Source organism: Oncorhynchus keta, chromosome 11 (assembly GCF_023373465.1).
Source record: "Oncorhynchus keta strain PuntledgeMale-10-30-2019 chromosome 11, Oket_V2, whole genome shotgun sequence".
Classification (NCBI taxonomy): domain Eukaryota; kingdom Metazoa; phylum Chordata; class Actinopteri; order Salmoniformes; family Salmonidae; genus Oncorhynchus; species Oncorhynchus keta.
Window position 1 is genome coordinate 18,099,562 of NC_068431.1, and position 26,318 is coordinate 18,125,879.

Here is a 26,318-nt window from a genome sequence, read left to right on the forward strand (position 1 = left end):
TCTCAATCAGAGGCAGGTGTTTATCGTTGTCTCTGATTGGGAACCATATTTAGGCAGCCATATTCTTTGAGTTTGTCGTGGGTGATTGTCCTTCGTGTCTTTGTTCCTGTCGCTGTATTGAGTTGACAAGTATAGGCTGTTTCGGTTTTTGTTTCGTTTATTGTTTTTGTAGTGTTTGTGTTTAGTGTGTTTTTTTTCATTAAACATGAATCGTATTCTACACACTGTGTTTTGGTCCGACTCTCCTTCACCACACCTAGAAAACCGTTACAGAATCACCCACCCTAAACGGACCAAGCAGCGTGTCAACAGGTAGGAGCAGGCAAAAGAGGAGATGCGCAATAAGGATTTCTGGACATGGGAGGAAATCCTCGACGGTAGAGGACCCTGGGCTAAACCAGGGGAGTGTAGCCGCCCAAAGGTGCAGCAGGAGAAGAGGCAACAGGAGCAGCCCAAAGAGGAGGACGAACTGGACGGTAAAGGACCCTGGGCTCAGCCTAGAGAATATCGTCGCCCCAAGGAAGAACTGGAGGCGGCGAGAGCGGAGAGGCGCCGGTATGAAGAGGCAGCACGGCGACTCAGAAGGAAGCCTGAGAGTCAGCCCCTAAAATGTATTGGGGGGGCTCAGGGAGAGTGTGGCAGAGTCAGGGGTCAGACCTGAGCCAACTCTCCCTGTTTATCATGAGGAGCCAAGGAGGAGACCAGAACCAGAGCCGGTGTTGGAGGTGAGCGAAGCAGAGACTGTGAAGGAGTTAATGGGGAAATTGGAGGAGAGAGAAATGAGGGAGTTGCTGTGTTGGTGCTTTTTGCATGGAATTCGCCCGACGGAACGTGTCGGGATTTGATGGCACCTGGGTCAGCGCTCCATACTCGTCCTGAGGTGCGTGTTAGTCGGCTGGTGAAGTTGGTGCCAGCCTCACGCATCAGGCCTCCTGTGCACATCCCTAGCCTTGCACGTCCTGTGCCAGCACTGCTCTCAAGATCTCCAGTACGCCTTCACGGTCTAGCCCATCCTGTGCCACCTCCACACACCAGCCCTCCGGTAGCAGCTCCCCGCACCAGGCTTCCTGTGCGTGTCCTCGGTCCAGTACCACCAGTACCAGCACCACGCATCAAGCCTACAGTGCACCTCGCCTCTCCAGCGCTGTCGGAGCCTTTCTCCTCTCCTGCGCTGCCGGAGTCTCCCGCCTGTTCAGCGCAGCCAGAGCCTTCCTCCTCTACAGCGCTGCTGGAGTCTCCTGCCTGTTCAGCGCAGTCAGAGCTGTCAGCCTGCACGGAGCAGCCAGAGCTGCCAGTCTACATGGAGCAGCCAGAGCTGCCAGCCTGCATGGAGCAGTCAGAGCTGTCAGTCTGCATGGAGCAGCCAGAGCTGTCAGTCTGCAAGGAGCTGCCAGTCTGCAAGGAGCTGCCAGTCTGCAAGGTGCTGCCAGCCTGCATGGAGCAGTCAGAGCTGTCAGTCTGCATGGAGCAGTCAGAGCTGTCAGTCTGCATGGAGCAGTCAGAGCTGTCAGTCTGCATGGAGCAGCCAGAGCTGTCAGTCTGCAAGGAGCTGCCAGTCTGCAAGGAGCTGCCAGTCTGCAAGGTGCTGCCAGCCTGCATGGAGCAGTCAGAGCTGTCAGTCTGCATGGAGCAGTCAGAGCTGTCAGTCTGCATGAAGCAGCCAGAGCTGTCAGTCTGCATGAAGCAGCCAGAGCTGCCAGTCTGCAAGGAGCTGCCAGTCTGCAAGGAGCTGCCAGTCTGCAAGAAGCTGCCAGTCTGCAAGGTGCTGCCAGCCTGCATGGAGCAGCCAGAGCTACCAGCCTGCATGGAGCAGTCAGAGCTGTCAGTCTGCATGGAGCAGTCAGAGCTGTCAGTCTGCATGAAGCAGCCAGAGCTGTCAGTCTGCATGAAGCAGCCAGAGCTGTCAGTCTGTATGAAGCAGCCAGAGCTGCCAGTCTGCAAGGAGCTGCCAGTCTGCAAGGAGCTGCCAGTCTGCAAGGAGCTGCTAGTCTGCAAGGAGCTGCCAGTCTGCAAGGAGCTGCCAGTCTGCAAGGAGCTGTCAGTCTGCAAGGAGCTGTCGGTCTGTAAGGAGCTGTCAGTCTGCAAGGAGCTGCCAGTCTGCACGGAGCCGCCAGAGCTGCTAGTCTGTAAGAAGCCGCCAGAGCTGTCAGCCTACAGGGAGCAGCCAGAGCCGCCAGTCAGCGTGGAGCAGTCAGTGCCGCCAGTCAGCATGGAGCAGCCAGATCTTTCAGTCTGCCAGGATCCGCAAGTCAATCAGACTCTTCCAGATCCGCCAGTCACCCAGGATCTGCCAGTCAGCCAGGATCTGCCAGTCAGCCAGGATCTGCTGAAACCACCAGCCAGCCAGGATCTGGTAGATCTATCTACCTGCCTGAGCTTCCTCTCACGCCTGAGCTTCCTCTCACGCCTGAGCTTCCTCTCATTCCTGAGCTTCCTCTCATTCCCGAGCTTTCTCTCACTCCCGAGCTTTCTCTCACTCCCGAGCTTTCTCTCACTCCCGAGCTTTCTCTCACTCCCGAGCTTTCTCTCACTCCCGAGCTTTCCCTCAGTCCCAAGCTGCCTCAGTCCTGATCTGCTCTTCAGTCCAGTGGGTTTCTGGGTGAGGACTACTAGGCCATGGTCGGCGGCGAGGGTGGACTATCCAGGGACGCGAGGAGAGGGGACTATTGTTTTTGTAGTGTTTGTGTTTAGTGTGTTTTTTTTCATTAAACATGAATCGTAATCTACACGCTGCGTTTTGGTCCGACTCTCCTTCACCACACCTAGAAAACCGTTACATATTGTTATGTAATTTTATTGTGTTACTTTTTTAATTTTTTTAAACTTTTGTTTATTTAGTCAATTATTTCTTAACTCTATTTCTGAAACTGCATTGTTGGTTAGTGGCTTGTAAGTAAGAATTTCACCGTAAGGTGTATTCGGCACGTGTGACAAATACAATTTGATTTATAATTTATTTCTGGTTCTACGATCTCAATAGTCTGAAATTGCTTCCTGTTGGCTCCTCTCCTTCTGATCTGAAAACACAGGCAAGGTGACAGAAATATAGATGCCTATACCAGGAATGTGCTTTCACCTTTATAGTTATGGAGGAAATGTCACAAGGGGAGGAAGCCCCTTTAGGCTGTTGAGATGCACCCAAAGTCAATAACCAAAGGGAGTCACTCACCACTCTCTGCTTGGAGCTGGGCTTGAGTAGGAGCCACTCGATGTCCAGTGTGGGGGCGTCACCTGCCCAGAACTGGTGGTGACAGGGCAGTGTCGCATTGTCACCGACAACCCTCTTCATCTCCGTCTGGGCGCATGCCGTCAACACACCCAGCAGAACTGTGGGGGCAGAGAGGAAAAGGAGCTTAGAGACACTTTACGTGCAAACACACGCAGACACACAAACAGACACACACACAGACACACACACAGACGCAGACACACACACAGACAAACACGCAGACACACACACAGACGCAGACACAGACACACACGCAGACACACACACAGACACACACAGACATACACAGACACGCACACACACACGCAGACACACACACACACACACGCAGACACACACGCAGAGACACACGCAGACACACACGCAGACACACACGCAGACACACAGACACACACACACACAGACACAGACACACACAGACACACAGACACACACGCAGACACACACGCAGACACACACGCAGACGCACACACAGACACACACACACACAGACACACACACAGACACACACGCAGACACACACGCAGACACACATGCAGACACACACGCAGACGCACACACAGACGCAGACACACAGACGCAGACACACACGCAGACACACACGCAGACACACAGACACACATGCAGTCACACACGCAGACACACACGCAGACGCACACGCAGACGCAGACACACACGCAGACACACACGCAGACACACACGCAGACACACACGCAGACACACACACAGACACACGCCAGAACTGGGCTTAAAAGCCTGTATTTAATTATTTATTATTTTCCTTGTATTTGAGTATATTCAAATAAAGTGTCAGAAATAAACTACTTCTGTTGGAAGTAGTTTCAAATAATTTCCTATAAATAGCTCACTATTTGAAAATATTTGTAATTATTTCCAAATACTCCTGGGACCAGGGTTAAAATCCATGGGAGTATTTATTTGTATTTGAAATACTATGTGTATTTCCAAAAACAATATAACAACTACTTGTATTTTCAAATAAAATATATCTGAATACTTAAAAAGAATTTAAATAGTATTTGAACCCAGGTCTCACACACACACACACACACACACACACACACACACACACACACACACACACACACACACACACACACACACACACACACACACACACACACACACACACACACACACACACAGTAATTGAAGGTATTGGGGGTAATAGTGAGCCTTATACACACAGCATGTGGAGAGAAGATTAGCTTTGTGGTGCTTTGATACAGTATAAAGTAACTAGGTATTGAACCCGCATACTTCAACAATAACATTATTGCACTGAAATAAAGTACAGAAGTTAGCTGCAATGCTGCTCACACTTGTCTTCAAGTCTCAGACGGGTTATTTCTCAAACAAGGATACTCTCAAACATGGTTATTCCACACTCAATCATAGATGGGCCAACCACCTGAAAGAAAAGCATATTCCATAAAAGGTGATCAATGTTATTTTCAATGCCCTCTGCTTTATAAAATCTACCTCAACCCCACAGCACGTCTCCATACAGCTGAAGTGTAAATGTCTCCATTGAAATACATTGTAAACCTTTTGCAGCCTGTCTACAAGGCAGTCATTCCAATGAGAGACAAATGGCCAATGCAACACACCGGGGGCCTTGGTCTGGATTAACTGCACAATGCCAGGCGGTGGAAAGGGGCATGGATAGGATGGCATTAGACTGGTGTCAGGGGGGATTTACACTGAGATCAGTCTCATCAAAATGGATGGCAAAAAAAAGAGAACGAGGAAAGAAAAACAAATGTCCCTGACCGTCCGAGTTTCTGTTGAATTTCTGTCTGCGCCTCAAATGACACCCTATTCCCTATATAGTGTCATAGGGCTCTAGTCAAAAGTAGTGCACTATGTAGGGAATAGGGTTACATTTGGGATTCAACCTGTATCCCAATTTATTGCAGACTCAGTTCATCTCAAAGAGATACGCGAGACCAATCAAATGTGTCCGTCAACAGACAATAATATTGTCTGCTATATATTTAAGCAAAGCGGAGTGCCTGGATACAGCCCTTAGCCGTGGTATATTGGCCATATACCACAAACACCAGAGGTGCCTTATTGCTATTGGTTACCAACGTAATTAGAGCAGTAAAAATACATGTTTTGTCATATCCGTGGTATACGGTCTGATATTTGGGGCGGCAGTATAGCCGTTAGTTAGAGCATTGGACTAGTAACCGAAAGGTTGTAAGTTCAAATCCCCGAGCTGACAAGGTCGTTCTGTCGTTCTGCCCCTGAACAGGCAGTTAACCCACTGTTCCTAGGCTGTCATTGAAAATTAATTAGGTAATCATTCATTAGGTAATGATTAAGAACTTGTGAGAATGTTCTAAATCTTTATGAACATAATTTTTTTCTGTCTTATCCTTTGGAATTGAATAAAAACATTATTCAGTGTAAAGTCAGATATTATATATCAACCATTTACAGTGCCAGGTGAAGAGTTTTTTTGGACAAAAGTCCATTTAATTTCATGCTTGTGTAATTATAACTGCAGTCGTATTGAATAAGATGCTATCGACAAGCAGGGTTAATTGTCTAGCACAGCTCAAGCGTTTGCTTTATTGATACACATTGTGAATTCAGGTTTGCTGATTCTTGTCCATAAATCCAGCCAGTCTCAGTATACATACTTATAAATCCTCCCACCACTTCTGAATCAAGACAACCTCTGCTTCTCTTCTCTCTTTCTGCCTGGGCCACTTTACATTGGTTACACTGGTATAGTCTCACACACACACATGACACACACACACATCCTATTTCTAATTCCCCACTTCATCCACTGACCACCGCTGACACTGTAAATTATTTATACCCACCATGCACCTTGATTGGGGCCACAGCCCCGCCACAAGCTGTGTGTCGTGACCCCGAGAACACTAAAGACACATCACCTCTGCATATCGCCCACTCCCACATATCCTCACATATTCACATTGCTGACAAGTCAGGAGCCCTCGACGACACTAGCATAAAAGCTAATTAGAGAGTGCTAACCGATTAGCTCACCCCATCTTACCCCTATTCATGATACATGATAGCGGTAATTAAGATATGTAATTAGAAAGAGTTGGAGTGAATACAACAGGCTAATGATTACTCAATATGGGCCTAATTAGATTACATTGAGTGGCAGTCAGAAGCTCAGGTGTGACAAGCAGGTGAGAAATAGTCCTCTTTGTGATGGTAATAGTTTTGCTTACAAGCTACTGAAAGACATGCTAAGTCTAGGCTAGGCCTCTGTACTCAAGAAAGATTTGAGTCTTTATTGCCTTTCGTGAACTAACACTCACTTTACTACTAGCACTGACTTTGCTGATACTGTAGCTACTTGATTGAGGAAAAAGGTACTTACTATGACGGATACTCTATGTGGTTGTCCTACCTAGTTACCTAGCTACCACTTAACTGTAAGTGGGTCGTTATGGATAAGAGCGTCTGCTAAATCATTTTTATATTGTGTTACACTGTGTTGTTTAAGTGTTCCCTTTATTTTTTTGAGCAGTGTATTTATGTGTGCGTGTGTTCATGCGATTATTAACACAAAAGGACCCAAGCTGCTTGGCTGAGTGAGAGTTCAAAGCAGCAGCAGCATAGAGAGAGAGAGAGACAGGGAGAGAGAGAGAGACAGAGAGAGACAGAGAGAGACAGAGAGAGACAGAGAGAGAGAGAGAGAGACAGAGAGAGACAGAGACAGAGAGAGACAGAGACAGAGACAGAGACAGAGAGAGAGAGAGAGAGAGAGAGAGAGAGAGAGAGAGAGAGAGAGAGAGAGAGAGAGAGAAGGGACCTGGGTCCTCTGAAGATGCCCTAGGGGGAGTCGTGCTCCAGTAAATTCCCTCCTCTCCAGTTTTATTATAGGAGAGCATGGGAGCTGGTGGGACACATTGGGCCCCATACCTTTCAAACTGTCCAAAGTCACGCTGCTTGTCTGACTAGCCTGCCTAGCTTGGCTGCTCCCGAGTCAGCACATCACTCGTGCTCTCTGGCTCTGTCACAGAGAAATGCTCAGATCTGAGTAAAAAAACACTGCAACTTCAAATAGACAACTAAAAGAGAAGAGGGCTAACTTCAGCCTGTGAGCTCACTTTGAATTATTTCTGTTTATCCTATCGTTTGGGGTGAAGTATCCCAGAATGCATCAGTGGGCCCAAAGCATGAGGGTTGAGTGTCGTCTGACTGCTGACTAACCGACTGTGTTAGCCGCACGTTGATATTTCTCCCATCCTTAAATTCAACACAGTTGACGCAGCTCCAAGCGTATACTTACCACAGGAGGTTGGTGGTAAGTCTGCAAGCAAATGCAATGGCATGTGCCATATCTGCATAGTGAAACACACAGCCTGTGAGAGCGGCTATATCAATAATGACCTTTTCCCTGCTGTGCCACCAGCTCTAAGTGAATAGGCCTGAAGGCGAGATGGATTGGCAGGAAGGGGGAGAAGTAGCATCTGGGTGACTCCCAATTTGTGCTCAACATCCACAAACACCTCACAACATCGCACACATCTGTTTTGTAAAAATTCACATCAATGCAATTAGACGTGAAACGAACTGACCAAATTAAGTGATATACAAAACCCAACATCCGACTTCCTACCTTTTTCCTTCTCCAAATCACACCCGTGGTTGCTCCTTCCGTAACCTCATTCATCTGCGAGGGGGTAAATCATTTTACGTGCTTGATAGAGGAATTCTAAATTCCTTTATGTTTTAATTGCCAAAATCAATTTCGCACTCGTTTCTAATTCATTAATGATGTGTAAGTTCATTAATTATGCAATGAAGTAGATCGAGACCAGTCTTAAAAGCCAGGTGAGAGCGTTTAATTCCAGAGAGTACTAACTACATACACAGATTTCCACAGGTTATAAACTCAAAATTACATCATCAGTTTCCCACGATAGCCCCGTTGTTTTTTGTTTAGGTCCGGAGATGCTTTCTACTCCCCTCATAAACCAGACATTACAACCTGTCTAGAAGATATACTTTTCTCCTACCAATGGAACAAAACCCAAACATTCTTATCTTGTCTGAAAAGCTTTTTCTCCCCCTTAACCTTCCCAAGAGGCACAGACAATCAAATTAGTTCTGCTTACATTTTCAGTAACAGCATTAACCAATAACTTTTACTTTTCATATCATAACATAATAGTATTAGAATAAATGGTTATAATCAATAATGTATACATAATTAATCATCTTAACTACAATTTCCTCTAACAGTGCTCCTGCAATCACTTGGCTGTCTCAATCCTGTATGCACTGCATCTGGCCTGCCGGAGAAAGGTTAGGACTATTTCCTACTCAGTGACTTCAGACAGCACTTTGAAGGTGGGGGACACTTTCCCATAATCCTTTGCTTCTACTACTGACAAGACCAGTTTCACTTTATACATCTCCTCCGTACCCCTTTGTGAATACATTGAAGTACACCCACATTCCACACAACACACACTGAATCGAGGGAAAGATTGAGAGAAGAAAACCAGTCGAAATGAAGCCACCTGACAAGTGGCAACCTTGAAATCCATCTTCAAAGGTAACTGAGATGGGTTCCGTGATATGATGTAGTGAAGCTAAGCCTCCCACTGGCCTCCCACAAAAGCAAGAAATCTGCGTAACCAATTAGATTATGGTAATCAGAGCCCTCATAAACATCACCGGCAGGACGTTCCGACAACTCTTGATTACAGAGTCCTCGTCCCAAATTCCACACTATTCCCTATATAGTGCACTACTTTTGACCAGGCCCTATAGGGAAGGCCCATAGGGCTCTGGTAAAAGTAGTGCACTATTGTAGGGAATAGGGTGCTATTTGGGATGCAGTTGAATCTTATCCAACTTCTGCATCTGTGGGGATTCTACCTGAATAGGGGGGACTTAAACCAAAGTCTTGGACTGTGTCCAAATTTGAACTCCTTCCTTATTAAAGTTAACTACTTGTCTGAGCGTTGTCCTCAGTTAACACTTGAGGGTGGAACTCAAGGCCTTACAGTGAATGCTGAAACTCTGATAAATTGGTTCATTCGCTCCCAAAGAAAGATTCCACTGTGTTAATATCTTCCCTAAACAGAGGCAGGGGGAATCGGTGAACTTAAAAATACTTCAGGTAGTCTTAGACACAGCTGTGTGTGCAATAGGAAAGAGACACTATCTTGGCCATTGATTCGCCTTCCGTTCATAATTGTAAACAACTTCAAAGACTTAGACCTTTTCCTTAACTTTTACTGGTTTCACAGCATTGTGAATTGTGGGTTGAAACTCCACATGCCGGTCTATGTTGTGTAGAGACTAGTGTTAAAAGCCGTCACCAAACGTCAAGCTGCCTGCTCCACTGCAGATAAAGCCAGCGACAGTGACTACAGTACATATACCACACCATGAGCCTCAGTAACAATCAAGTCCAGATGAGTGAAGGAGAGGGAGGTGAGAGAGAAAGGAGGGGGAAAACACATACACACACAGTCTTGTACAACTAACTTTGTGGGGACACAAAATTAATTCCCATTCAAAATCCTATTTTCCCTAACACCGAACCCTAAACCTAACCCTAACTACAAAACTACAAAATGTTTTACCTTGTGGGGAGTAACAAAATGTCCCCAGGTGGTCCATTTTGTGTTCTTTTACTCTTCTTGTGGGGAATTCTGGTCCCCACAAATATAGTTAAACATGTCCACACACACACACACACACACACACACACACACACACACACACACACACACACACACACACACACACACACACACACACACACACACACACACACACACACACACACACACACACACACACACACACGGTAAGGACAAGATTGCTCCTATTCCCTCCATGTATGCCACCCAAAAAAGGAGGCCACAATTAACACTAGAAAAAACTATTGGTTCATTAATTAATCTGACATTTTTAAAGTCATGTTCCCACGTCCTTGACTTTTCCTAAATAAGTCTATATAAAACACTGTTATTGTGAGAATCTTAATATCATGAACAGACTGTGTTATAAGCAGTTTTAAGAGGACCCTCATTCACCTGCAGTCATTCACCATGCAGCTGATGGCCCATCGAAACTACACCTAAACTATATTGATTCTAATTTCACACATATAATAATAGGGTTAGCCGAAAGACACTAGTCTGGTGGGGTGACAATATTATCAATTGTCAATTTGTATATGAAGAGATGGGTGCAGCTTGGAATTCACACAGAGGCAGGGAAACAGAGTGCCAAAAAGTAACTTTTTCAAATCCTCCTATAGAGTCCCATGCAGGTTTTATTTTTATTTATTTAACCTTTATTTAACTAGGCAAGTCAGTTAAGAACAAATTCTTATTTACGGCCTACCTGTCATTGTAAAAACCCGTCAAGGGAAGACGTTTTGATTTCTATATTGTATCAGAAAGAGCAGATTCTGCAGTTTCTAAAACACATACCTTTGTCAAATAAATCTAAAAATTGAAGAGGTGAACTCTATTTCAAAAGAGATATTTTTTTCCAAGAATAATTGCTGTTCCATGTGCTCCACACGTGAGCATACGGCAGCATATAGCTCAGACTACTAAGAAAATGCTTTATGTATTACAACGTTACCTAAGACCTTGATAAACACAACCAAATGAAAACAATTCCGATAGCATATATGAAATGTATTTATTAGACTGTTAGAACGTCATTGGCTCAATGGGGGGTCCCTCAAGCTTTTCTAGAATAAAATCATCTGGGGTTTCTAGAAAAAAAGAGAAAGAAAATAAACTTATATAGGAAAAAAACAAAGGGTAGAGAGGTCAGAGACAGGGAAGAGTGACTGTCAGAGAGAATCCCCAGAGAAACCCTTGACGCTCTTCAGAGGCTGCTTAGATCGTTGGTCCACGCACACAAGCACACACACGTGCACACACACACACACAGAGAGAGTATGTGTACATTCTTAGTGAACATTGCCTCCAGAAAAATAGATGGCATCGTCTAACAGCCTCCCCGATGAGAAAGAATCCTTTCTTTCCATCATTATCCACAGTCTGAATAATGATACTCTGCAATAAATTGTCTCCGTCTTCTTTCATTGCTCCTGGTGATACGATATGAACAGCTTTGCTGTTGTCTTTTGCTTTAATATGAAAAGGAAATATTCATCATAGAGACTTCATAGTGTATGGACATGCTCTCAGTCCCGACACACTGACTCCCCTCTACCTTCCCCCCACCCTGTTCTACACCCAGGAGGTCTGATCTAGAATCAGGTCCCCAGCATAGTCATTATGATTAAAAAAGGCAAACTGATCCTAGATCAGCACTCTTACTCTGAGACGCTTTATGAATCCCGGCCCATGAACATGGGACCCCTACTCACAACATCAAACCGCTGGGGCACTAAACATCTCACTACATCCCTCTGTAGCTATTATAGTGCTGCTGGTAGGTGATTGAGGAGCAAAGCACTGCAAAGAATGACATCCTGTTTGAAATGGTGAGTTTGTCATAAGCCGCCAAGTCATATACATGGCTTGATGTACTTTGATCCGGACGCTTAGGCCCCGTACACACTCAAGTTGCAGATCTGATGTACAACACATTTGACACAACAATTGTGATAGAAAGGAGAGCTTTCGGCACAAAAGTAATTACCCTGCGGAGACACCCCACAATGGTTGTGGAAACATTTTGTGTACAGATAAACTGTTGCATCACAAAAATGTCAGGTTTCACAAGCTCTGTGTCAAATGAGTTGTACACCAGTTGTACAACCTAAGTGTGTACGGGGCCTTAGACTATTTGCTGTAAAAGTAAGATTAGGGCAACAAGAAAAAATTCCTTATCAACTGCAATACCACTGTCATATCTGTTTTGCTGACTAAGCATCCGCCTCTTTGAGCACTTTGAGTTTTCCAGAGGTATAACAGAGCTCGACTCATCCTTTGTAACTATAAGATATCGTGACTGTTAAATCATCCCCCAAATGTACCAATAAAGGAGATTTTCACCCTATCAGTTCTTTAGTGTCACTGTGAGCTTGACGCCAACTGGCACTTTTACTGTCTGTTAATATATGTCCCTATCACCATGAACAGCTGCTGCCTTAAGGATGCACTGCTGCTGCTGAATTGGAGAATTGACCTTTTTAGATCAATACTTAATACAGATTTTTGTGCTGCCAAGTCCTCTTTGCTGCAATTTGCAACTTTTGTGCCCATTAGGTGAAAAATATAGCTGACTGGTGGTTTACAAGTGTGTGTGCATAATGTGTATAATGTGTATATGCACTGTGTGTGTGGGGGGGGGTATGGGTGTATGCATGCTTGCGTGTGTGTGTGGGGGGTATGGGTGTGTGGGGGGGAGGGGTATGGGTGTGTGCATGCTTGCGTGTGTGTGAGGGGTATGGGTGTGTGGATGCTTGCGTATGTGTGTGTGGGGGGTATGGGTGTACGCATGCTTGCGTGTGTGGGGGGTATGTGTGTGTGCATGCTTGTGTGTGTGGGGGGGTATGGGTGTGTGCATGCTTGCATGTGTGCGCAGGGGGTATAGCTGTATGCATGCTTGCGTGTGTGGGGGGTTATGGGTCTGTGCATGCTTGCATGTGTGTGTAGGGGGGGTATGGGTGTACACATGCTTGTGTGTGTGGGGGGGTATGGGTGTACGCATGCTTGCGTGTGTGGGGGGGTATGAGTGTGTGCATGCTTGCGTGTGTGTGCGGGGGTATAGGTGTATGCATGCTTGCGTGTGTGGGGGGTTATGGGTGTGTGCATGCTTGTGTGTGTGGGGGGGTATGGGTTTGTGCATGCTTGCATGTGTGTGTAGGGGGGGTATGGGTGTGTGCATGCTTGCGTGTGTGGGGGGGGTATGAGTGTGTGCATGCTTGCGTGTGTGGGGGTTATGGGTGTGTGCATGCTTGCGTGTGTGTGTAGGGGGGTGATGGATTTGTGCATGCTTGCGTGTGTGTGTAGGGGGGGTATGGGTGTGTGCATGCTTGCGTGTGTGTGCGTGTGTGTGTACTTCTGTTTGTGTGCATCTCAGTTTATGTGTGATAGGAATTCCAAAAAGTAATCTTTGTCTTCCACAGATCAATTCTCTATCCCAGTTGGTTTGCTTGACAATAAAACTTTTATTATCATCATGACCCATCCAAGTTGGTTTGGCTATCATTACCTGTAATGTCATAGCCTGAAGGTTTGATTGAGCGCCATAGACATTCTTTTAACATTTACGGAGGCCATAAAAACATGACTAAGGCTTCTTCCCAAATGGCACCCTATTCCCTATATAGTGCATTACTTTTGAGTCCAATAAGCCCCGGTCAAAAGTAGGGCACTATATAGGGAATAGGGTACCATTTGGGACTGGACTAAACACCCCACACAGTAAAACAGTACTAATTGGAGATGCAGCCAGCTGCTCTGGACTGTACCAGCGGCCAACCATAAACTACCACCAGTGCATCGTAAAAACAGCTTCAGTTTGGGTTAATTAGCTCATCCTGTCATCTACATGGAAGCATAACAACACCGTGGCTAGAGGAAAGGAGGGACATTATTCCTCATCCTCCTTCTCAAACCGCACTGGAGGAGAAGATGTGAGGTTCCTTCACTTGGATTTTCTCTTCCAATGAGCTGTGAGAAGGAGGTCAAGGAAACAAGTACGCAAGGAACCAAGGATAGACCTTTGATATTCAGCCACAGCACCATGTTTGCAGTAATAGTGGCCCCTATAGACATTTTTACATTTAATTCCTTGACAGTTGGCCACAGGATATTAGAGTGAGGGCATCATGTGGCAAGAAAAGCCAGACAGCTAAATGTCAGGCATTCCTGGGGTTAATTGAAAACAGGTAGCATACCTTCCTCGTTTATTAGCGCTCACTGTAGAGTGGAACATGAGCTAGCCACACTGCTACATGAGAACACATCAATGAGACACTACTTCATTAATAACAAGTGGTCTCTGGGTCCTGAAAAGGAGTAAAGGTAATATGATGTATATAAAACAGGAAGTGCCAGATCTATCCATGTTCCATACCCTTCCATGCTTTCTGTAAACTGGTTCATGGGGTAAAAACGGCACATTTAATATAACTGGTTTTAACAGTGGGTGGTTTCTTAATAAGAAAGGGTTTATTTTCAGTAAAACTGATTGATTGAAACAAATCAATAAGAATACATTACAAATCAATGAAATATCAATGGAATTATGTGTAAATGAGAGAATGGATAGAAGAGATGGGAACATCATCACCTGCGAAAGCCTCGTGCATGTATATCCTTCTCCTCTACTCTGTGCGTTAGCAGATGGAAAGAACACCCAATGGGCTGAGTCTGGTCCTCAAAGAGAGACAGAGGGACAGGAAGAGAAGCCTGTGGCTACAGGGCTAGTTGGGTTGGATTAATAACACTGTCCAATGCTCTTCTCCAGTACCATACTGACTGAGGCTTCCAGATGGTGGATGGAACTGAACTGGAGGATGCCAAAGTTGTATGGTGTCAGTGGAGATGCATGGCCATTTCAATTCAGTCAATTCAGGAAGTAAACTGTAGTTTTAATCTAAACTATTTCGTTTTTACCTTCTAAATTGACTGAATTGAAATTGAATTCACACCAATCCTACACCAAACAGTTTAACAGTAGTCACCCATAGTGTAGTAACAGCCCTGCAGCCATTTGCAGGAGTTAGCCAGACACAGTTGTGTGTGTGTATCTTAAAGGCATTGATTTTTCATACACACAAAAAGGTGCTACAGTATATATACAGTGAGGGAAAAAGCATTTGATCCCCTGCTGATTTTGTACGTTTGCCACGGACAAAGAAATGATCCGTCTATAATTGTAATGGCAGGTTTATTTGAACAGTGAGAGACAGAATAACAACAAAAACATCCAGAAAAACACATGTAAAAAATGTTAGAAATTGATTTGCATTAGGGAAATAAATATTTGACCCCTCTGCAAAACATGACTTAGTACTTGGTGGCAAAACCCTTGTTGGCAATCACAGAGGTCAGATGTTTCTTGTAGTTGGCCACCAGGTTTATACACATCTCAGGAGGGATTTTGTCCCACTCCTCTTTGCAGATCTTCTCCAAGTCATTAAGGTTTCGAGGCTGATGTATGGCAACTCGAACCTTCAGCTCATCTTCAGCTGGCTAGGCCACTCCACGACCTTAATGTGCTTCTTCTTGAGCCAGTCCTTTGTTGCCTTGGCCGTGTGTTTTGGGTCATTGTCATGCTGGAATACCCATCCACGACCCATTTTCAATGCCCTGGCTGAGGGAAGGAGGTTCTCACCCAAGATTTGACGGTATATGGCCCCGTCCATCGTCCCTTTGATGCAGTGAAGTTGTCCTGTCGCCTTAGCAGAAAAACACCCCCAAAGTATAATGTTTCCACCTCCATGTTTGGCAGTGGGGATGGTGTTCTTGGGGTCATAGGCAGCATTACTCCTCCTTCAAACACGGAGAGTTGATGCCAAAGAGCTCCATTTTGGTCTCATCTGATCACAACACTTTCACCCAGTTGTCCTCTGAATCATTCAGATGTTCATTGGCAAACTTCAGACAGGCATGTATATGTGCTTTCTTGAGCAAGGGGACCTTGCGGCGCAGCAGGATTTCAGTCCTTCACGGCGTAATGTGTTACCAATTGTTTTCTTGGTGACTATGGTCCCAGCTGCCTTGAGATCACTGACAAGATCCTCCCGTGTAGTTCTGGGCTGATTCCTCACCGTTCTCATGTTCATTGCAACTCCACGAGGTGAGATCTTGCATGGAGCCCCAGGCCGAGGGAGATTGACGGTTCTTTTGTGTTTCTTTCATTTGCGAATAATCACTGTTGTCACCTTCTCACCAAGCTGCTTGGCGATAGTCTTGTAGCCCATTCCAGCCTTGTGTAGGTTTACAATCTTGTCCCAGACATCCTTGGAGAGCTCTTTGGCCATGGTGGAGAGTTTGGAATCTGATTGATTGCTTCTGTGGATAGGTGTCTTTTATACAGGTAACAAACTGAGATTAGGAGCACTGCCTTTAAGAGTGTGCTCCTAATCGCAGCTCGTTACCTGTATAAAAGACACCTGGGAGCCAGAAATCTTTCTGATTGAGAGGGGGTCAAATACTTATTTCCCTCACTGTAAGTCTACTCATTTAACGTTTTTTCTTTATTTGTACTATTTTCTACATTGGAGAATAGTAGTGAAGACATCAAAACTATGAAATAACACATATGGAATCATGTAGTAACTAACAAAGTGTTGAACAAATCAAAGTATATTTTATATTTGAGATTCTTCAAAGTAGCCACCCTTTGCCTTGATGACAGCTTTGCACACTCTTGGCATTCTCTCAACCAGCTTCATGAGGTAGTCACCTAGAATGCATTTCAATTAACAGCTGTGCTTGTTAAAAGTTAATTTGTGGATTTTTTTCCTTAATGCTTTTGAGCCAATCAGTTGTGTTGTGACAAGGTAGGGGTGGTATACAAAATATAGCCCTAATTGGTTAAAAGACCAAGTCCATATTATGGCAAAAACCGCTCAAATAAGCAAAGAGAAACGACAGTCCATCATTACTTTAAGACATGAAGGTCAGTCAATTCGGAACATTTCAAGAACTTTGAACATTTCTTCAAGTGCTGTCGCAAAAACCACCAAGCGCTATGATGAAACTGTCTCTCGTGTCCACACATTTCAAGGTTGCCTTGAAACAATGACTGGTAAATGATCCAAGACCAGCTCAGTTAATCCCTACCATTGTGACAATGAGTCATCATAATGCTGCATCAAATGTACATGATCTTAGGGGCATTGGAAAACACAATGTAAGTAATTTAATTTATGTACCCCTAATTGCACCAAATACATCTGTTTATCCTACAGCTATTGTAAGCAGTAACCACGAGCCTATAAACCAGAGTTACACTGTTAGCACTGAGGCGGTGTGCAATAGTAGGAGAACCAATTATGCAGCTCACCCTGCACTATCAGCTCCAATGTAAACAACATAAGTAAGTCTACCTCTGATACGCTTCCAAGTAAAGCATTAAAAACAATCAAGAAACCCAGAAAAGTGCTGAAATAGCCCATATTAACATATGTAGCCTAAGAAACAAGGTCCATGAAGTCAATAACTTGCTTGTAACAGATGACATTCATATTCTGACTATCTCTGAAACTCACTTAGATAATACCTTTATTGATACAATGGTAGCAATACATGGTTATAACATCTACCGAAAAGACAGAAATGCCAACGGAGGCGGTGTTGCGGTCTATATTCAGAACCACATTCCTGTAAAGCTTAGAGACGATCTAATGTTAAATACTGTTGAAGTAATATGGCTACAGGTTCTTCTGCTTCACCTAAAGACCATTCTTGTGGGAAGCTGCTATAGACCACCAAGTGCTAACAGTCAGTATCTGGATAATATGTGTGAAATGCTTGATAATGTATGTGATATCAACAGAGAATTATATTTTCTGGGTGATTTAAATATTGACTGGCTTTCATTAAGCTGCCCACTCAGGAAAAAACTTCAAACTGTAACCAGTGCCTGCAACCTGAATCAGGTTGTCAGTCAAACTACCAGGGTAGTTTCAAACATCACAGGAATTAAATAATCAACATGTACTGATCACATCTTTACTAACGCTTCAGATATTTGCTTTAAAGCAGTATCCAAATCCATAGGATGAAGTGATCACAATATGTGGTGATTCATATGTTGAGGATGTAAAGAATATTTGCTGGTCTGTGGTGTGTAATCAAATCAAAGTTTATTTGTTACGTGAGGAGCAACCAGACTCTGCACTTGACAAATTTATGAAACTACATATTCCAGTTACTAATAAGCACGCACCCATTAAGAACATTAATGTGAAAACTATTAAATCCCCATGGATTGATGAGGAATTGAAAAATTGTCTGGTTGAGAGGGGTGAGGCAAAAGGTATGGCAATTAAGTCTGGCAGCCCAACTGATTGGCAAACATACTTCAAATTAAGAAATCATGTGACTAACTAAATAAAAATAAACTACACTATGAAGCAAAGATATATTATATAAAGAATGAGAGTAAAAAGCTTTGGGTCACCTGAAATGAAATTTTGGGGAAAAAAAGCCAACTTGGCTCCTTCAATCAGACGGCTCATTCATCACAAAGCCCACTGATATTGCAAACTACTTTAATGACTTTTTCATTGATAAGAAAACTTTGGGATGCCATGCCAGCAACGAATGCTGACACTACTAAGTTTATCGTCAGTGTGGATGAGCTGAAAAACTTATTGTTGTCTATCAACAATGACAAGGCACCAGGGTCTGAGAATCTGGATGGAAAATGACTGAGGATAATAGCAGATGATATTGCCACTCCTATTTGTCACATCTTCAATTTAAGCCTACTAGAGAGCGTGTGCCCTCAGGCCTGGAGGGAAGCTAAAGTCATTCCGCTACCCAAGAATTGTAAAGCCCCCTTTACTGGCTCAAATAGCTGACCAATCAGCCTGTTACCAACCCTTAGTAAACTTCTGGAAAAAATGGTGTTTGACCAGATACAATGCTATTTCACAGTAAACAAATTGACAACAGAATTCCAGCATCCTTATAGGGAAGGACACTCAACAAGCACTGCACTTACACAAATGACTGATGATTTGATGAGAGAAATTGATGATAAAACGATTGTCGGGGCTGTCTTGTTAGACTTCAGTGCAGCTTTTGACATTATCGATCATAGTCTTCTGCTGGAAAAACGTATGTGTTATGGCTTTACACTCCCTTCTATAATGTGGATAAAGAGTTACTTGTCTAACATAACACAGAGGGTGTTCTTTGATGGAAGCCTCTCAAACATAATCCAGTTAGAATCAGGGTAGCTGTTTAGGCCCCTTGCTTTTTTCAATTTTTACTAACGACATGCCACTGACTTTGAGTAAAGCCAGAGTGTCCATGTATGCGAATGACTCAACAATATACACGTCAGCTACTACAGTGACTCAAATGACTGCAGCACTCAACAAAGAGCCTGAGTTATTTTCAGAGTAGGTGGCAAGGAATAAGTTAGCCCTAAATATTTCTAAAACGAAAAGCATTGTATTTGGAAGAAAACACTCACTAAACCCTAAACCTCAACTAATTTTTGTACTGAATAATGAGGAAATTGAGCAAGTTGAGATGTCTAAACTGCTTGGACTAACCCTAGATTGTAAACTGTCAAGGTCAAAACATATTGATGCAGTAGTAGCTACGATGGGTAGAAGTCTGTCTATAATAAAGCGATGCTCTGCCTTCTTAACAATACTATCAACAAGGCAGGTCCTACAGGCCCTAGTTTTGTCACACCTTGACTACTGTTCAGTCGTGTGGTCAGGTGCCACAAAAAAGGACTTAAAAAATTGCAACTGGCTCAGAACAGGGCAGCACGGCTGGCCCTTGGATGTACACAGAGAGCTAATATTAATAATATGCATGTCAATCTCCCCTGGCTGAAAGTGGAGGAGAGATTGACTTCATCACTACTTTTATTTATGAGAGGTGAATCCGACATGTTGAATGCGCCGAGCTGTCTGTCTAAACTACTGGCACACAGCTTGTACATCCATGCATACCCCACAATACATGCCACAAGAGGTCTCTTCACAGTCCCCAGGTCCAGAACAGACTATGGGAGGCACACAGTACGACATACAAATACAGGAAAGGAAGACTCAGAGTTACCTCTGCTGCAGTTCATTAGAGTTACCAGCCTCAGAAATTGCAGACCAAATAAATGCTTCACAGAGTTCAAGTAACAGACATACCTCAACATCAACTATTCAGAGGAGACTGTGTGAAACAAGCCTTCATGGTTGAATTGCTACAACAACAAAAAAACACTACTAAAGGACACCAATAAGAAGAAGAGACTTGCTTGGGCCAAGAAACACAAGCAATGGACATTAGACTGGTGGAAAAGTCCAAATTTGCAATTTTTGGTTCCAACAAAGTAAGTGAACGGAAGATCTCCACATGTGTGGTCTCCATCATGAAGCATGGAGGAGAAGGTGTGATTGTGTGGGGGTGCTTTGCTGGTGATACGGTCTGTGATTTATTTGGAATTCAAGGCACACTTAACCAGCATGGCTACCACAGCATTCTGCAGTGATACGCCATCATCTGGTTTGCGCTTATTGGAACTAGCATTTGTTTTTCAACAGGACAATGACCCAACACACCTCCAGGATGTGTAAAGGCTATTTGACCAAGAAGGAGAGTGATAGAGTGCTGCATCAGATGACCTGGCCTCCACAATCACCCGATCTCAACCAAATTGAGATGGTTTGGGATAAGTTGGACCGCAGAGTAAAGGAAAAGCAGCCAAAAAGTGCTCAGCATATGTGGGAACTCCAAGACTGTTGGAAAAGCATTCCAGGTGAAGCTGGTTGAGAGAATGCCAAGAAGGTGAAGCTGTCATCAAGTCAAACTGTGGCTACTTTGAAGAATCTCAAATATAAAATATATTTTGATTTGTTTAACACTTTTTTGGTTACTACATGATTCCATATGTGTTATTTCATAGTTTTGATGTCTTCACTATTATTCTACAATAATAATAGAATAAAAGTAAACATAAAGAAACAATCTTGAACGAGTTAGTGTGTCCAATTACTTGACTGGGACTGTATATATATATTTTTTTCTTCTTCAGTATAGAACCTAAAGGGGTTAATCGGCTGTCCCCATAGGATTACCCTTTGAAAAACCCTTTTTGGTTCCAGGTAGAACCCTCTGGTTCAGGTAGATCCCTTTTGGTTCCAAGTAGAACACTTTCCACAGAGGGTTTTATATGGATCTCAAAGGGGTTATCCTATAGGAACAGCCAAAGAACCCTTTTGGAACCCATTTTTCAAAGAGTGTAAGAATCAGTCAATTGGTTTTAATGTCATTCCCCATGCCTTTCCTAACCACGGCCTAACCTTGGAGATCTGCACTCATTAGTCATAATGTCTGTAGAGACATATTATCTGCAGGCTAATGTTTACTGAGGGATATGAAACTAAACCTATTTCAGTTTGAATAAAGCAGTGTGCTTTCTAGTAAAGGGATAGTGTGATGGTTTCCTGCAGTTGGGGTTTGGTTTGATTGCATCACGACCACAGTAACTCTGGATTACCTGTCTGGCTGAGCTCACACAGACAGACAGAGAGACAGACAGAGAGACAGACAGACAGACAGACAGACAGACAGACAGACAGACAGACAGACAGACAACCCCCCCATCCCGGGCTCTGCATGCCCCAGATTCAGAGGACGTGCTGCTAACTGGCCCCAGTGGAGGTGGGAGATGGAGACTGAGAGGAGAGGAGATTGGAACCAGATGAATGCTGTGCTTACAGGCTAAAGCCCCATCCGTCCCCATACTGGGCTTCTATTCCATATCTCTATCACCTCCAATCCCAGATTAAAACAATGTAGGGAGACGCCATGCCAAACACTGGGCGAGAATAGTTGTGTGTGTGTGTGTGTGTGTGTGTGTGTGTGTGTGTGTGTGTGTGTGTGTGTGTGTGTGTGTGTGTGTGTGTGTGTGTGTGTGTGTGTGTGTGTGTGTGTGTGTGTGTGTGTGTGTGTGTGTGTGTGTGTGTGTGTGTGTGTGTGTGTGTGTGTGTGTGTGTGTGTGTGTGTGTGTGTGTGTGTGTGTGTGTGTGTGTGTGTGTGTGTGTGTGTGTGTGTGTGTGTGTGTGTGTGTGTGTGTGTGTGTGTGTGTGTGTGTGTGTGTGTGTGTGTGTGTGTGTGTGTGTGTGTGTGTGTGTGTGTGTGTGTGTGTGTGTGTGTGTGTGTGTGTGTGTGTGTGTGTGTGTGTGTGTGTGTGTGTGTGTGTGTGTGTGTGTGTGTGTGTGTGTGTGTGTGTGTGTGTGTGTGTGTGTGTGTGTGTGTGTGTGTGTGTGTGTGTGTGTGTGTGTGTGTGTGTGTGTGTGTGTGTGTGTGTGTGTGTGTGTGTGTGTGTGTGTGTGTGTGTGTGTGTGTGTGTGTGTGTGTGTGTGTGTGTGTGTGTGTGTGTGTGTGTGTGTGTGTGTGTGTGTGTGTGTGTGTGTGTGTGTGTGTGTGTGTGTGTGTGTGTGTGTGTGTGTGTGTGTGTGTGTGTGTGTGTGTGTGTGTGTGTGTGTGTGTGTGTGTGTGTGTGTGTGTGTGTGTGTGTGTGTGTGTGTGTGTGTGTGTGTGTGTGTGTGTGTGTGTGTGTGTGTGTGTGTGTGTGTGTGTGTGTGTGTGTGTGTGTGTGTGTGTGTGTGTGTGTGTGCGTGTGTGCGTGTGTGCGTGTGTGCGTGCGTGCGTGCGTGCGTGCGTGCGTGCGTAAGAGAAAGAGTTGGACTAAGCCCCAGAGGGTGTGTGGAGGATTCTGCTTGCCATAATAATCCTACTTCTAAGTACGTTGTTGGTGTTTAGAATTTTCATTTTGATGTTTAACGCTCTTGAGACAAGCTACACCAGACACATTAGTCAATGTAGTAAGACTGCTGTATTGCAGAAAGGATGAAATAAACACGCTGGCTACAATCGAGCAGAGAAACACCAAAGGGGTAAATGGGGATTCAGACAACAACATGTACACCCCACCACTTTTTTGGTAAACAGCTGAGGGATAGGGAGAGTAAAACAGATTAACTAAACTCATAAGGCATTTATATGTTATATTCTTCAAGAATCAATAGCTGTATATCATTTATTTAAAGTCCAAACATGGATGTACCAATCCCAGATGGCCCCTTTAAAGGAGTAGGGAAAGGGATTTACCATAAATGAGCATAGACCGCTCCAGACTCATAATGTAAGTGAAAGTTGAAAAATGTAGAAAAAACTTGAACTCAAAGTCTGGAGGGAAAAAAAATCCCTAATGCGTGGGCTGTTATGATATCAAACTTGTAGATCGTTCGAGACCTTCTCTCTCCTTGTCTCTCAAAGACATGCAGACAAGCACTCACCACACGCACGCACATGCACACACACACTCTTTCTCTCTCACTCTCTCATGATTAAAATGCATACCTGATCCTCCTTCATTACGATTTGGCCACATACCTCATAGATGGGCACTCAGGGCATTCTAATTACTTGAAACGTAATCAATGTGCAACCCCTTTAAGCTATGAGAACCCTTGAGTACCAAATAAATGGATTTGCTTTCGGCACAAAGTGTAAAATCTCATTTCTGCTGCTCCGTCTAATTGTTCCACTTAACTAAAGAGAGGATTGTGTACAACGCCAAAGACGGATGTAAACCGTGACGTTCTGCTGTCTTTAAGATAAGTGAAGAAGTGAACTCTGGGCTGCTAGCCTGTCACATTCCTCTGGTTTTGCTGACTCAGAGGTTTTGTCTTAAAATGAATGACTGAGGCCTGTGGCGCTGCAGTGCTGTGGTACTGTTGTACTGTGGCCTGTATAACTGTGGTGCTGTACAACCTGAGTGTGTACGGGGCATTAGAGTGTGAATAATCACAAGGATATTTTAATGTCAATGATGTTCAAGTCTCGAGACTGAGACAGTTATTTCAAAATGTTGATTTTGTGGTCAATTAACAAAAAAGTTGTGGACTTTGATTAGCGCTGGTGGTTATGTTTTTGCTGGAAGATCCACTTGCGGCCAAGTGTAAGCCTTCTGTCAGACACAACCAGGTTTTGGTTAATACTGATCTTAAGTGCCAAGGACTTGTGGAAGCCAAGTAGCCTCATAACATCAAAGATCCACTACTATATTTTACAGTAGGTATGAGGTACTTTTCTGCATATGCTGCTGTTTTTCAATGACAAACCCACCACTGGTGTGCATGGCAAGAGAGCTCTATTTTCATGTCATTTGACCATAGCACCGGCTCCAATCCAAGTGTCAATGCCGTTAATACAACTCCAGGCAGTGCTATGGTCAGATGACATGTGTGTGTGTCCACATCAGCAGACACAACTACATTCCTCCTTCTCAGCCCAGCACTACTGGGGCTGTGTCCCAAATGGCACCCTTTTCCTTATATAGTGCACTATAAACATAGTACCCTTTGCAAGGAATAGGGTGCCATTTGGGATGCAGACAGAGGCCCACTGAGGCACCTGAGAAAAATGAGCAGTGCAACTTGGCTGCGTTCAGGCCACTCTTGGGACAAGGAAATTAGACTTTCTCTTCAGCAGGAAAAACAGGACTATTCCACGACTCAGAGATCCATCATCTAGACCTGAGGGGCCGGGACAGGAGGGGGAGAAGGGGAAAGACACTCAGGGACCAACTCTATACTGCAAGTGCTCATTTTAGGCCTGTGTCCACACACATTCACATACAGTGCCTTCAGAAAGTATTGACACCCCTTGACTTTTCCCACATTTTGTTGTGTTACAGCCTGAATTTAAAGTGGATTCAATTGAGTTTTTTTGTCTCTGACCTACATACATTTTGTCTCTGACCTTGTTATGTCAAGCCTAAATAGGTTCTGCAGTAAAGATGTGCGTAAGAAGTCACATAATAAGTTGCATGGACTCACTGTGTGTGCAATAACAGTGTATAACATATTTTTTGAATGACTTTCCCACACATACAATTAGTGAATTTCAAAACACAGATTCAACCACAAATACCAGGGAGGTTTTCCAATGCTTTTCCAAAGGGCACCTATTGGCAGATAGGTAAACATGAAAAAGCAGACATTGAATATGCTTCATTCTATACCTAGAGGGCTCTTAATATCTCCGGGACTGATAAGTACAATTTTAGTCCTTATCTGTTGTGTTTCTAGTACTGCCTTTTTGCTAGCTATGGTCATCTACTTTAAGTGCTGCCTATCTTCCCAGTAGCCTACTTGCAGTTGATTGTTGACACATCCACCAGGATTAAGGGGCAGGGCAATTTGTGACAGTTGTTTTCGTAATCAGTGGCTGTATTGGAAGGGGAGTGTTTTTTCTTCTCCTTCACAATCAACAATTAGTACCGGGAGGTGTGCTCTTCACCTTTGCAAGGCAATTAGCAATTAGTATTAGTTCTTCAGTCTCTCTTGTTTTCTCAGCGGCAACTGTAAGTGGCAGTCTTGTCGCAAAACTAAGACCGTCACCAAAACTAAGACAGTTCTGCCAAGTTGTTATTTGAAGAAGGCTCCACACCACTTTCTCACTTGACTATTTCACCTAGTTCTTTTCAGATTATCTGAACAAAAATATAATTGCAACATGTAAAGTGTTGGCCCCATGTTTCATGACCTGAAATTAAATATCCCAGAAATGTTCCATACACACAAAAAATATAGTTCATTTCACATTCTGTGCTCAAATTTGTTTATATCCCTGTTGGTGAGTATTTCTCCTTTGCCAAGATAATCCATCCACCTGACAAGTGTGGCATATCAAGAAGCTGATTAAACAGCATGATCATTACACAGGTGCACCTTGTGCGGAGGACAATAAAAGTCCACTCAAATGTGCAGTTTTATCACACAACACAATGCCACAGATGTCTCAAGTTGAGGGAGCATGCAATTGGCATGCTGACAGCAGGACTGTCCACCAGAGCTGTTGTCAGAGAATTTAATGTTAATTTCTTACCATAACCACCTCCAACGTCATTTTATATAATTTGGGAGGCCAACAGGCCTCACAACCGCACAACGTGTAACCATTCCAGCCCAGGACCTCCACATCCGGGCTTCTTCACCTGCGGCATCGTCTGAGACCAGCCACCTGGACAGCTGATGAAATTGTGGGTTTGCACAACCAAAGAATGTCTGCACAAACTGTCAGAAACCATCTCAGGGAAGTTAATCTGCGTGCTTGTCGTCCTCACCAGGGTCTTGACCTGACTCCAGTTTGGCATCGTAATAGACTTCAGTGGGCAAATGCTCACCTTGGTATACTGGAGAAGTGTGCTCTTCACAGATAAATCCCGGTTTCAACTGTATCGGGCAGATGGCGTTGTGTGGGAGAGAAGTTTGCTGACGTCAACGTTGTGAACCAAGCGGCCCATGGTGTCAGTGGGGTTAGGGTATGGGCAGACATAAGCTACGGACAACGAACACAATTGCATTTTATTGATGGCAATTTGAATATACAGATACCGT

The 26,318-nt window shown here is 44.1% G+C and overlaps 1 protein-coding gene across 18 annotated transcripts in view; it reads right to left on the reverse strand.

Annotated features, from left to right (window-relative positions):
* The window catches only part of LOC118389853 (CXADR-like membrane protein), a 119,373-nt gene that overhangs the window by 30,766 nt on the left and 62,289 nt on the right, over nt 1-26,318 (reverse strand). For all 18 annotated transcript variants that reach the window (XM_052529667.1, XM_052529660.1, XM_052529670.1 and 15 more), the window contains exon 2: nt 3,170-3,327. In XM_052529667.1, the coding sequence (XP_052385627.1) occupies nt 3,170-3,327 (158 nt within the window). The remainder of the gene's footprint in view (nt 1-3,169; nt 3,328-26,318) is intronic.